This window comes from Pleurodeles waltl, chromosome 2_2 (assembly GCF_031143425.1).
Source record: "Pleurodeles waltl isolate 20211129_DDA chromosome 2_2, aPleWal1.hap1.20221129, whole genome shotgun sequence".
NCBI lineage: Eukaryota > Metazoa > Chordata > Amphibia > Caudata > Salamandridae > Pleurodeles > Pleurodeles waltl.
In genome coordinates this window covers 876167306-876180103 of record NC_090439.1, presented here as the reverse complement: position 1 = coordinate 876180103, position 12798 = coordinate 876167306, and the positions used below count along the sequence as shown (strand labels likewise).

Genomic DNA, 12798 nt, shown 5'->3' with positions numbered 1-12798 from the left:
CGGCCGCCCCTGTGCCGCTGAGGGTGTGTTTTGTGTGCCTACTTGTGTGCCCCTCCCCCAGTGCTCTACAAAAAAACCCTGGTCTGCCCCCCGAGGACGCGGGTAATTACCTGCTGGCAGACTGGAACCGGAGCACCCCTGTTCTCCATAGGCACCTATGTGTATTGAGCTCCTCTTTGACCTCTGCACCTGACCGGCCCTGAGCTGCTGGTGTGGTAACTTTGGGGTTGCCCTGAACCCCCAACGGTGGGCTGCCTGTGCCCAGGACCTGAGACTTGTAAGTGTCTTACTTATCTCACAATCAAACCAATACTTACCTCCCCCAGGAACTGTTGATTTTTGCAGTGTCAACTTTTAAAATAGCTTTTTGCCATTTTAACAAAAACTGTAATTGATATTGCCCTAATTCAAAGTTCGTAACTTACCTGTGTGGAGTACCTTGCGTTTTATGTATTTACTTCAAATCTTGAACTTGTGGTTCTAAAAATAAATTAAGAAATTATATTTTTCTATGTAAAAACTATTGGCCTGGAGTTAAGTCTTTGAGTGTGTGTTCCTCATTTATTGCCTGTGTGTGTACAACAATGCTTAACACTGCCCTCTGATAAGCCTACTGCTTGACCACACTACCACAAAATAGAGCATTAGAATTATCAAATTTTGCCACTATCTTAACTCTAAGGTGAACCCTTGGACTCTGTGCACACTATCTCTCACTTTGAGATAGTATATACAGAGCCAACTTCATACAATATATATGTGTGTGTGTTTGAGAGTTGCAGACTGTGAAAAAGAGGTATGTACCTTTCATTACTTGGTCTCTTTATACTAGTTAATTGCGAACATAGGTGGGCCTGTGCCCTCTTCACGAGTCAGATTCGACGGTCAACTGGAGACCTATAATTGATGCTGGGAGAAAAATGTTGGTTTGTGGATCATCCGCGGACTGATGGTCCAGATTGATTGGTTGGTGATTAATAACGGTCCAGATACATTGTTAGGGAACACGCAGGCCTTAGGCACTTCTTTTATGCTACATTTTCTAAAGCTACTTAACAGATTTACACAAACAAGGCAAAGTAAAATCCTTGTGTAAATTTCTACTGTCATGCTAAGTTTAAAGTATTTCCGATCATCTATTAAAACAGGAAATGACACTTAGCTCGGCCTAACCATAACTATTTAGATAATATTGCTGTCTATGTAACATACATAAAACCAGAATGAAGGGTTAGTTATGTTTCACTGCACACAAACCCAAAAAGGTGTGAAACTTCACCAGCACACACCATAAATCACATAAGAATTGACCTGTGCCTTTCTTCATCCACCCTTTCTCCCTTTGTCTCACTTACAGGAATGCATTACATGTGTCTTCACTTTTTTTTGCCCTTGTGAAACTCACTAATTCTTTGAAACTTAGGAACGTAGAAAATGGCACCTGTTTCTAAATACAACAAGCCTTGGCATAGCCAATAGGTCTCACCTTAGAGACCTAATAAGCATTTAGCCATGTAGCACATTAAACCTTTATCAGAAATAAACTGTGTTTGTGCATTCCTTTATACACTTGGTATTAGACTGTAGTGGTCAGAGCATCCCCTAATGGCCACAATAAAATAGCATTTAGACAAAGCATAAACATGTAACCATATAGTCAACCCCTAGAGGGCATAACCACATGAAAAGAGAAGGGCAGAGAGCATTACACATTTTCAGCTCTAACAGGCCTGCTAGAATATTATTACCAACAAGACCCTTGGAACACAAACTACTCCCACCTATAAATTAAAAGCTCCAGCCATGAGAGAGCTTAAAAAGACATTGAATGGTGGGTGGATTTATGATTTGTGGGGTCCCCCAACCTAGTGAGGGGACCCAGAAGATGAGTTGGACAGAAATAACTTTTGTGCTGAATGTTTTGGTGGTAGGCCCATTGCCCTAGGACCACCACAGGCTGGTCCTAGAGCAATGGGCCTACCACCAAAACATTCAGCACAACGTGTTGTAAAACGAATGCCCCGCAAAGCATTATGGGGGGAGTTTACTGAGTGCAGTGAATATTGTAGTATCAGCTCTCTGCTGTACCTGGGAGAGCTGTTTGAGGGGTTTCCTTGTATTTTTTCTATTTAAAAGGCACCAGTTTGTATATTTTGTGACTGCTAAACTTGGGAAGAATTTAGGAATTGGGCTGCAAATTTAACCAGTGCTCATGTAAGGGGCTCCAATCTTCTGGTTGAGTTTGTGCTATATAAATAAAAAGGAATTCCCCTCCAGCTTACAGCCTTTGTCGGGTGCAGACACAGCAAAGAAACAGCGAGATGCCAGAGGAAGAAACAACATACTTCCATGAGCGCAAAGCAAAGAAGCAACAGAAAAAAGTAGTTCCCCAACACTAAGGTATCATGCAATACCTTGCAATCATCCATTTAACAGGGTCAGTCTCCAAGGCAGTAACAAAACAGCCTCAAGGCGGAACAAACCTAAAGCATTTACCTAACAAACCACGGCAAATTTGAAATGCAGGCCAAGGAACAACTGAAAGTTATGGGCTTAGTGAAAGTCCACAGAAGTAGATTACAGCATGTCGAGAGAGTGCATGCGAGCTGCCTAGGATCGACTTAAAAAGGTAGCCATTTGGTCTCACATTTCTTTGAATTAACACATTTACTTTCCACTAAATTACATTTTCTCTTCTTTTTTTTGCTTTCATTAACTTTATTAGAGGACACTCATCACATACAACATAGGAAAGTAGATATGCCAATACTACAGAATAGTTGCAAACAATAGGGCAAAGCGATTGCAGAGACATATTGAAAGGATCTTAGATACCTCCCCTTCCTTCCAAACATACAGGTACTGAAGTGTCAAACCGTCTTATTTGACATATCAAAATATAGCAATTAGTAATACAGCAGAACAACACCATGTGAGATAGACAACATGTAACCGCCACCACAATTAGAGATCATAGCGTATCATTCAACAGTAACGGTGCCTCTTCATCTCATTCACCTGGCCCCTTGAGTCCTCCAACCAAAGCCTCCCACCCTACACTCCTCCAGGGCCCTGCGCAGGTCTTGAACTATCATCGGCAGCCATGCACTCTCTATGCAGGTAATCCCTATATGGCCCCCATGTATCACATGGTAATAGGCCTCCAGATCGGGCACATTAAATTCCTCCCCCTTATCATAGGGCAGAGTGAGAATATCCCAGCGTACTCTAGGCTGTCCGCCCACCCAGGCTAGTCTAACGATCATTGTCCACAGCTTGTTCCAGAACGTACGAGGCACTAGCAGCTGTATATTTAGAAACCGGAACCACAGACGGGGGAGCACGATCATTTTCATGAGTGCCACCCGACCAGAATGCGAGAGTGGCAACTTAATCCATCGCTCCACTGTCTCAGCCAATCTGCGCTCTGCCACCCCATAATTTTCTAGCAACACGATCTTCCCCCTTCTTTGGCCCAGAAGTGGTCACCAGGTGTTTTCCACAGTATCAAGCTCCCAATTTGGCTGATTTCACAAAGTTCACAAAGTTCAAGCTAGGCAAAAAAATAATTCAAACCCTCCATCAGCCAGTCATATGTAAATAAAAATCAGATGTGATAGACAGGATGCTTGACTTTCCTGCTTCTGAGTTTAACAGATGGAAATAACCTACCTAAGGCCACTCACAACCATTTTTAAACACTGATACCGAAATAACGTCTGGCCAGATTCACACCAGAAGTAGAAAAGAACGCTTTCTGAATGAAGTTCAAGCCAACTTTGGTGTAAGCCAAATTTATTTTGCTATGGTGGAGAGCAAAATTTCATCTAACTTGGGCAGTACATCGTTTTTGATGCCTCCCTCCCCCTTTAACTTTTTTTCACCCACGTTAGTCTGCACAAAACTGAACATGCCAAAAGTTAGCCAGTTTCAGTAAGAGTGTACCAAATTTCGTGCGGTACCATAGGTATAAGCAAACGAAAAACACATTTGCAGTTGAAAGGACGGCTGAACCATAACTAGGGAGTTGCTAACATTGAATCTGGAATGTATATGGCTAGACATGCATCTATGAAATACACGCAAGTTTGCCATTCAAGTACAGAATACGTCTCTGATTGTGTTATTATGATGTAGTTGTGACACCCTTAGCCACTTTTAATAAGAAAATGATGTAGCTGCTCAACTCTAATAAAGTATTACAGTTGAATTGGGATGTTACACACTATCTACTGCTATAGCCAGCAGACAGTATGAAAGCTGAGTAACCACTGTTTTTTTGCATTTCAGTTCTGTTTCTGGAATGGCCAGTCATTACCAGAAAGGAGCTACTTATGGTAGCATGTATGGTGAGCACATCTGTAGCTCATTATACGAAAAGCAGAAATCTCTGCATGTTAGGTCTTATTACAAACTATAGCTGTTTTTAAAATGATCTAGATTAAACTGCATATAATGTTTTTACAACAAAACGCAAGCTATGTATTGGGGTTTTTAATTTTGCACTGTCGTTTCTGCATGCATCCTACATATTTTCAAATATACTCAATTGATGGAGCGGGTTTTTGGGGGAAGGACAATGGTTTCACCCTGTATTATCTGGATTATAATGTTCTCATCAATCAGTTAGAGGGATATTGCAAGCCACTTCGCAATTCAATGCTTTATATACTGAGGGCCTCATTATGAGATTGGCGGCAAATGCCACCTACCGCCACAGTGACAGCCGCCAACGTACCGTCGCCGTGGCTCCCGACCGTCCATGGAATTATGACAGAAGTCTGGCGGAATTCCGGCTAGGGTAATGGCGGCGAGCCACGGTAACGTGGCGCTGCTACCAGCAGCAGCGCCACACCAGCAAAACACCGCCTACTGTATCATGTTCCATGATACAGCTTGGCAGTGTTTTGCTGACGGATGCTGCTGCTGGCAGAGGTGCCGCGTCCTGTCTCCTGCCGGAGGACCCCCTGTAAGCAGGTAAGTCGGGTTCTTCGACAGGAGAGGGGGTTGGGGGGTGCTATGTGCATGTGTGGGTGTGTGTGTGACTTTGAATGCGTGCATGCGTGTGTAATGCATGTGTGCATGAGTGGGTGTGTGAGTACGTTCATGTTTAGTCGTGTAATTGCGGTGTGCCTGGATGTATGTTCGTGAGTGTTGCTCTGAATTTGTATTAATGTATGCTTACATGGGTGAATGTGTGTATGTGTGTGTGTGTGTATGCGTGTGTATGTATGTGCGTGTGTGTGTGTATATGTGTTGGAGAGGACTCTGGGGAGGGGGACATCTCTGGGGAGGGGTTGGGGTGGGGTAGACCCCTATCAGTGGCAGGGAAGGAATTCCCTCTCACTGATAGTGCCTACCGCCATGGTTTACATGGCGGTACAGAAACCACAGAAACCATGGCGATGGGCAGGGTCAAAATGCCATGGGCGGGCTAGTGATGGCCACTGAGCTGGAGACTGTAGTCTCCAGCCCGGCGGTCAGTACCGCCATGGCAGTCAGTGTGTTAACTTGGCGGTTTAGCTTTGGCCAAACCGCCAATGTCATAATAATGGAGGTATGTACCGCCAACCTGTTGGCAGTAATACCTCCACTATTACATCGACAGCTTGGGTCGTAATGACTCCCTAAGTCTTCAGCCTTATTTCTCTTTTTGGCACAGAACTCCTCATTGACTTACAATATTTTTACAATTATATCATAGTGTACCTTATCCCATATATATTATGTTTGGATGCTTTTATCACACAAATTGCAGTTGCATAAAAACACATATTTCACACAGGCTCTTGAAATCTGAAAAATATTTCCCAGGTCCATCGGAAGTATGGTTTTCATCACACATAGTAAAGTCTCCAACATCCTGTACAGCATTACACTTGTCCGTCATTTATTCAACATTCTGTTCACAAAAGTTAAAACCTTAAGATTCTATTTCTAGTTAGTGCCCATTGTTAGATGCCCAGTGCAGAGAACGGCTTCAGATGTCTCTTCCACAGACAGACTGTATTTTTTAACAAAGCAAAGGCTGTTTTACTCAAACAGTACATCGTTCACTACTATTTAAGTATATTTCATTATTTTTACTACAAAACAACCAAACAGTGTAATTCGGTATTTCATTTACCGTTTTAAATATTTATCTGTTTGAAAACGAAAATGTTTTCGTACTCTCAAAATGAACATGTGATATAAAGAATATATAACAGGCAACAGGTATAATATGGTTTTATATTGCCATGGCGCAAGGTTCTCGTGACATTTACAAAGCCCTCAGCCTTCGGGCTGATAATTTACCTGAACCCCTTGAGGACAATGTCTCAATACTACACATTACTCGTTATATATTTTTTATAATATATGCTTAATTAATTGATTTTAATATATTTTTCATGTAATCCTCACTGTTTGCCCTAATCGGCAGATATGTCTCTGTGTTTTGGAAATGTGTTTTGAATTACATTTAATGTGTTAAATTGTGTTTTCTGCAACTATATGTATAATTGTAAATCAGATTTTTAATGCAGTGTACATTGTAAGGAAATTAAAATCATGCATTTCTAAAATGTACTTTTCTTTTGTAGTATAGTGACACTATGGCGTAGGTTAAACAAGATATATATATATAAAGAAAAAAATAAAGTGCACAGTGTGACAGTAATGTTTTGCTGACAGGGTCCTGCGTTTAGAATGTTTATTGTCTCACACTTTGGAGGATTCATTGGTAGATGCTCGCACCAAGGGTCAGCCTGCTATGGTGGGCTTGTAAGCTGGGCTGATTAATAGTCGAAAGCAGCACTGTGACCGTGAGCGCGTTTTTAGTAGCACTTTAATAAGGCGGAAAAGCTGTGTCCAACATTTTTAGGTTGAACATGGCAGCGGTCAAGCGCTGCTTTTCGGACGTGTTGGTATGTATCTGGGCTTTTAACCACACCCACCTCACGCCCATCAGTATCACTCGTTCGTGGGCTTGCCATTCACAAATCCTTTGATGACATTTGTAAATGGTTTATGTTTGTCCCTCCTTGGGGAGGTTTTGTTACCGCCTTGGACATCGCCCCTGTTACATGGCTGATTGCACTTTTGCTGATAAGTTCGACTGCAAGCGAACTTCTTTTTCCTTTTGTGTGTCTCTGCACGCTGGTGCCAGTGGCGGCCGTAGGTCAGAGAATCGGCTCACTTACGTGAAACTGTTTTATTTTTCATTTTCAATTTACGTGGCAAGAAAAGTCCGGTTAGGAGTTTACAGCGCTAATAGCTCTAACTCGAGCAAATGCGAGACCCATTGCATTGCAAATGCTTGTTATTTATTTATTTAGGGAAGGGATTCATACTTAAACCTTTTTCTGTGACGTACGAGTTTTGAGACCACTGTCAAACATTCAGTGAGAAGGTTTAACTTATGTATATACTTGCCACTTGCTAGTCATTGGTTACATTGCAATTCACCAACCTATTGGCTGTTAATGGTTTGCTCTCCCTCTTGCTCTTCTGTTGGTAGCATGGATCTAATGTGCTGGGTTGACATTGAACGGTTCCGAAGGATGTCATACAAAGAAAGAGAAAAAAGAGAGGAGAAATCCAAGGATATCAAAACTAAATACTTGAACAAAAAGTATTTTTTTGGACACAACAGCCCGGCTACAAGACACCAGCAGGAACAGGTGATGAGATTAAAGGGTGTAGCATGGTACAGTTAGTGATATGGGAATGGTTACATATCAAAACTAGGTAAAAAGGTATTTGAAAGTTGCTTTGTCTTTTAAAATGCGCACACCTCGGCATTTCTCAGAGGAACCTGAGATAAACTAACACATGTTATGATATACCGGTTTTTAAGTGGAAACATCTTATGCAATAGAACACTTACCATACTTTGTTGAAACTTATTACGCAGAGTTGATGAACTGATACCAAGAAATATTTAAGCTATGTGGCAGGAACTCCGATATATCTGATGCTCTCACACGTCTACCCTCCGTTCAGCAGAACACTATACTAGAATGAGCAAAATACCTTTTAATTAAAAGTACTGCGGTGGTTGTTGCCTGGTCATGTTGGCTACACTCTCACAATCTCTGCATGTGATGTCCTAGGCAGTTAGGAACTGTTAGGGTCTGATGACATTGAGGGGAACCTTAGGTGTTGTAGATTGTTTTCAAGAGAGTACAGTGTTTCTCCTGACAAGGTAAAACATTGCATTTGACTCCATCTGCCTTTTCGCGGATGAAGGCTTACACTAGAGCCCTTATGTTGCCATGTCACCCAAAAAGCACAAAGAGAATGCACTCAGACTACATTGATTCTCATAAAAAAAGAAATATGAAGATGACGTAGCTATCCTCTCCCTTTCCTTGGAAACTAGCATATTAGGAATCCTTGGTAGAGCCTTTTAAACAATTCCAAAGGGAACTGAGGATGTGGGAATTAGTAGGAGTAGGTCTCTGTTGGCTTCTATAACTGGGTATGCTTTCCCAATACTTTTAGTTCAGGTTTGAGTTTTACCGAGGTGGTGTTTGCATGTTCCCGAAAATTCTCCTATACTCAGTTATGTTCCATAGAATTAAACTGAAGGCTCAAGGATCGGTCCGAGCATTAAACTTGTAATCATGCCGCCGACTCCATCAATAAACCTGCTTATATCGCCTTTGCTTGGTGTTCATTTATCTGTGTGGCAACACGGAGCCTGGTTGCAGGGAAAATGACAGCTTGTGGGTGGAGACCTGTTTAGGTCTATTCAGTTTTAGGGATGGAGATCATTATTATGCCCATTATCAGATTTTCATTTAATTCTTGAAAAGCTCTCTACTATTTGCATTATTCGCTCCAGATGACCCCGAATGTATAAGTTATCAGTAGGGTCAGTGCCTCATCTAAGAGGTTTGTGACTGCGCACATCTTTACGAGTTCTAAATCTCAAGCCTAGAACAAATCATAAACCAGTGATATCTTACCCATCTCTCATAAAAGTGATCCAGCTAAGAGTATCTTCTGTCTGAAACGTACTGTATAGTTTACATGAATGTTCTATTCATGCAGAAAGTTGTCAGTTTATCAGCAAACATTATGAGAACTGATGCTGTAAGACAGGAACCACCCCCACCAGGCCGGGGGTTTTGAAGTTAGTTTAAGATGCCTGTGAGTACTCTAAGCAAAATAGAAAAACAGATCTCAATACTATTGCCATGTGTATGGGTTTCTGTGCACTGCTATCAGGAGTCTGCTCCAAGGCTAGTTGAGGATGCCGAAAGTCTCCCTCAGTGTACATACCTAATTTCTGAACAGGCAATTCTAAAGACCTCATCACTTTGAAATCAAGGTTCATCATAGATTTAGGTAGCTGAAAAATAGATGCAAACATTGAATTTGTTACTCATTTCCATTGCTTCCAAACCATTTTTTAACTTTGTTCGGGGCTATGCATTCTTTATTGCTACATCAACAGTGATTGCAGGAGGATGCATCTGGCTGCTGTTAAAGAAAGCCACATGAACCTTACAGAGGAAAGTGTTGACTAGTGTGACACTGGCTCCTGCTGCCGCTCTGTGCCCTCCTCCTGCTTCATCTGGGAAGCCATTTTGAATCTCTTCTATACTCCACACTGCATATTTGTTTCACTGATTGGGAGATTCTGACTTAGGGCCACGGCACCTACATATAATATGGAATCAGTAATAAAAGGGAACCTAACATATTAGAGAAATTGAGCATATTACATTCACTGCTAGGAGAATATTAGTGTCCATGTGCGCGGATGATGTCACGTTATATGTAAGAGAACCTCAAATGAACCTGTCTCCTATTATATACGAAGAAGTAAGATTCGGTGGGTACTCTGGTATCAATATCAACTGGGCTAAATCGACCCTGTTCTCTCCCACCTCAGGTATACATCCGTTTCAACCTGAATACCCCCTGCAGTGGTCCACTGACCCTGTCCTTTATCTGGATGTACAACTCAGCTGACGCACAGACAAACTATGGAGGGCGAACTATATTGGGGCTATGGCCTGGCTGGAAGAGCAAATCCCAACTTGGACTCGGCTGCCTCTCTCTATGGCGAGGAGAATAGCCATTGCTAAAATGATCATTGTGCTCAATTCCTTTACCTCTTCACCAACCTCTCACTCACCACACATTTTTTTAAATGACTGTGCTCAAATTTGATTTCCCTTGTCTGAGCAGACAAACAGCTGCGGATCGCTTGGGAGACTAACACCCTGCCTTTGCAGAAAGGAAGGCTGAACATGCCTGATATGCACTTATATGCGTACTGTGCACAAGCCCAATACCTACAATTGTGGCTGTATCCCACCTGTTTCAGCCTCACATGACAGTAGAGGCAGACAAGGCAGCTCCTAGTTCCCCTGCTACTGCTCTGTACCAGGATTACAAACCTCCATGCTTGGAAATTGACATGGCGGCATGTGTTTGCTGGGTGTGGGATTGTCATGTATGTACTCTCCCTCTATCCTGCTAGTGCGCAATCCCATGCTCCCACCTCTGCAGGATGAAGGCACTAGAAGGCGAGTCTACTAGTGGGGTCTTTTTGCATTGGGGGACTTACGCAGACAGTCAGCATCCTCCCCCACTTGAGTCCAGCGAGTGTTCCTACCCTACTGAGCTAGATGCCCTCCTCTACCATCAGATCTGTGCTACATGCCGCACACTGCATGACACGACCCCGTGCCGCATCAGACACTACATGCGCTGGAACATCTGTTAACAAACTTCTCCTCAGCAAATTGGTCACTTGATGGTATGCTGAGATGCAAGAAAAGGCACTGGTTTGAGTCCCAAAGGCTCACTTGGTGTGGGAACTCGACACCAGTCGCCCCATTGCCGAAGCACAATGGACATAATAATGTGGACAGACTGTGGCCCTGACACCCAATTACAGATTTCAGCTCATTCACTTTAAGTTCATGTACAGATTATACACGCTGGTGCAACTGCATAGTATGGGCCTCATTGAGGAGGCGTGCTGCCTGGGATACGCCACCCCAAAGGCCCCATTCCTCCATCTCGCATGGGAGTGCCCAGACGTAGCTAGCTACTGGACTGCCATCTACAAATCCCTAGCCCAGATTACTGGTCACTCTCCGCCACAGACCCCACTGGTGATATTCCTGGGATACGTCAAAAATTATCTCCCCCTACAGCTCAATGTCTCCATACAATGCTATTAGTTCTCGCTAAAAGACGGGTGGCCATCCATTAGGACAGGTGGCCCGAGCTTAAGGTTGCGGACTGGCTGTAAGATGCTGCTTACTACCAGGGACAGCTCTCTAATTATTGGGAACTCATGCCGCGCAGGTCCTCCCCAAAAGACATTAGGGGGCCGCTGACAACCTACCTGGGACAAAGAGAGCTCACTACCATGCTGGACACAGAGGGGGAAGTGCCGGATGCAGGGCAGACCCCAAACCTGCTGAGGCGAACTGCTCACCTGATCGCTTTCCCCCTAAGCCCTCACCAGTGGGATCAACAAGACATTCCCTTTAATATGGTGTTTTGCTTGCCTCGCTTTACATCAGGAGAATGTATAAACTGCTGTGTCCGATCTCCACCCTGACTTCCCTTCCCACCCCACTTACCCTTTCCTGAGGTTCCTACCTTGTTGATGTTACCTTTTCAAAATGGCAATAAGCAAATTAAAAAATATTACCCAGTGGGGGTCACCACTAGGTAGTTTTAGTTAGGACCGTGTTTTCTTAGATAAAGCTTTTTTTGACTTGCCTATATCTTTGGCACCCTTTGATGGATGTTCACATAATTTTCCAAAAAATGTGGCCCAGTGATTCTTGGTGCGCATGGAAAGCTTTGGTGTGAACTGTGAAGCAGGGGGCAAAAAAAAGGGGGCTCAAAAAACGTTGTGTTTCCCATGTTGATTCTCATGGGGTCTGTCAACACGTCTACATCCCGAATCACTGGACGGAATTACACCAAATCTGGCAGAAAGCTAGCTGTTGGTATCCAGCTTGTGCATTTTGGTAATTGGTGTAAATCCATTCAGTGGTTTTTGAAAAATTTAGAGAAATTCAAATTTGTATATCTCTGGCTGCGAAGTATTTGCGAACAAAGACAAGCTTGTACAGGGAAATGAAAAAGTCTGATTGGCTGCCAACACTTTAAACCATGAAGTGTTGCCAGCCATCTTGGGACTCGACTTGAGCCGAGCCCCAGAAAAAAAAGAAACAAAAAAAAGGGGCCAGGGTAGGGACACCTTGACCCCTTGGCACTGGTGGGGGTGTGGTCCCTCTGAGCAAAAAAAGCATTTTTTAAATATTTTTTCTGCCACAAATTCAGCAATTTTCTTTTAAAAAAGCAAGCGCGGGCTCCCACTCTTGTTTTTTCATAGGCCTCTGGGTAGGCCAGGTCCAGGGCGCAGTATGTGGGAGGGCCTCCCGGCCCTCTCATGCCCAGGAACCACCACCTACCCAGGGCTTTCTTCTTTATATATGTGGGGGGCCCACTGCCCCCCCACGCCTGGGGAACCACCACCTCCCTGGGGATTAACTTTTGATATATGCGGGGGCCATGTGCCCACCCGCTGCCCTGGGGACTGCCACCTCCCCAGGGCAGTGTTATTTAGAATATGCGGGGCGCTCAGCCCCCTCCCGCTGCCCCGGTGACCACCACCTCCCAGGGGCATTTAAGTAATGATACACGGGGACCGGTGGGCGCCACGTGCCACACCATTTCTGAGGGCAAAATTGTATTTATTTGCGGGGGCATGAGCAACCCCCCCCCCCCCCCCCCCCCCCCCCCCCTCCTCCACCACCACAGGCACCACCA

At 43.8% G+C, this 12798-nt stretch overlaps 1 protein-coding gene across 2 annotated transcripts in view; it reads left to right on the top strand.

Moving 5' to 3' along the window:
• The window catches only part of RGS22 (regulator of G protein signaling 22), a 742354-nt gene that overhangs the window by 442828 nt on the left and 286728 nt on the right, over positions 1-12798 (top strand). For both annotated transcript variants that reach the window (XM_069220550.1, XM_069220549.1), the window contains exon 18: positions 7502-7664. In XM_069220550.1, coding sequence (XP_069076651.1) covers positions 7502-7664 — 163 coding nt within the window. The remainder of the gene's footprint in view (positions 1-7501; positions 7665-12798) is intronic.